Below are 666 nucleotides of genomic sequence, written 5' to 3'. Positions count from 1 at the left end.
GTTCAATACTTATTTTACCCGCTGTATAATTGTCATACACAAAGTTCTATGAATAAAATGTTGTGAGGTTCTTTCTTGAACATGTAGCTCTTGTGTTGCACAGGAAAGGATTCCTGTGATGCAAAGTGAAGGTGCGGCCTACCATGGAGTTCATGGCGAAGTGGTTGTGTTGCGTCTGCAGCTCCACAGCGTGCTGGTAACTGCGCCCAATCTCTGTGTGGCTCTGGAGGAACACTTCCTTGTTGTGGCTGATCCAGTCAAACATCTGAACAAACATGCAGCTCCGTCACAGTTCCACACTCACAAACACACTGAGGACGATTCGGCCAACAGAAACTCACTGCCAGAATTAATCAAAGAAATTGATAGTACGCAAATATATGTGTGTCTCAGCGTGGATCATTGTACTGAAGGAAATTTTGTAACTAATTAACTGAATGTTAGATGCAGTTTTGTATTTTCACCCCTGAAGGTACCACATTCAGACGAAGACATATTTTAAAGGTTGATTCATCACTATTGTGTCAGACGTTTTCAGGAGAGTTGTTTTTAGTTTCTGTGCAGTCTCTGTCTTAGAGCAGCCTGAATTGTTCACTGCAAAAACTGTCCATCTTACCAAGTTTTAAAACCTTATATCAGCCAAAAAGTCTTTTTGATCTTGTTTTC

The 666-nt window shown here is 41.0% G+C and overlaps 1 protein-coding gene across 1 annotated transcript in view; it reads right to left on the bottom strand.

Moving 5' to 3' along the window:
* Positions 1 to 265, bottom strand: part of LOC106512289 (kalirin) — a gene marked incomplete at both ends in the record, with an annotated part of 1,547 nt that extends 1,282 nt beyond the window's left edge. The window contains 1 exon segment of the mRNA XM_014000947.1: positions 143 to 265. Coding sequence (XP_013856401.1) covers positions 143 to 265 — 123 coding nt within the window.
* Positions 266 to 666: the final 401 nt, after the last annotated feature.

This window comes from Austrofundulus limnaeus, unplaced genomic scaffold (genome assembly GCF_001266775.1).
Source record: "Austrofundulus limnaeus strain Quisiro unplaced genomic scaffold, Austrofundulus_limnaeus-1.0 Scaffold5472, whole genome shotgun sequence".
Classification (NCBI taxonomy): domain Eukaryota; kingdom Metazoa; phylum Chordata; class Actinopteri; order Cyprinodontiformes; family Rivulidae; genus Austrofundulus; species Austrofundulus limnaeus.
The sequence above is the reverse complement of the archived record's forward strand: the minus strand, read 5'-3'. Positions and strand labels throughout refer to the sequence as shown.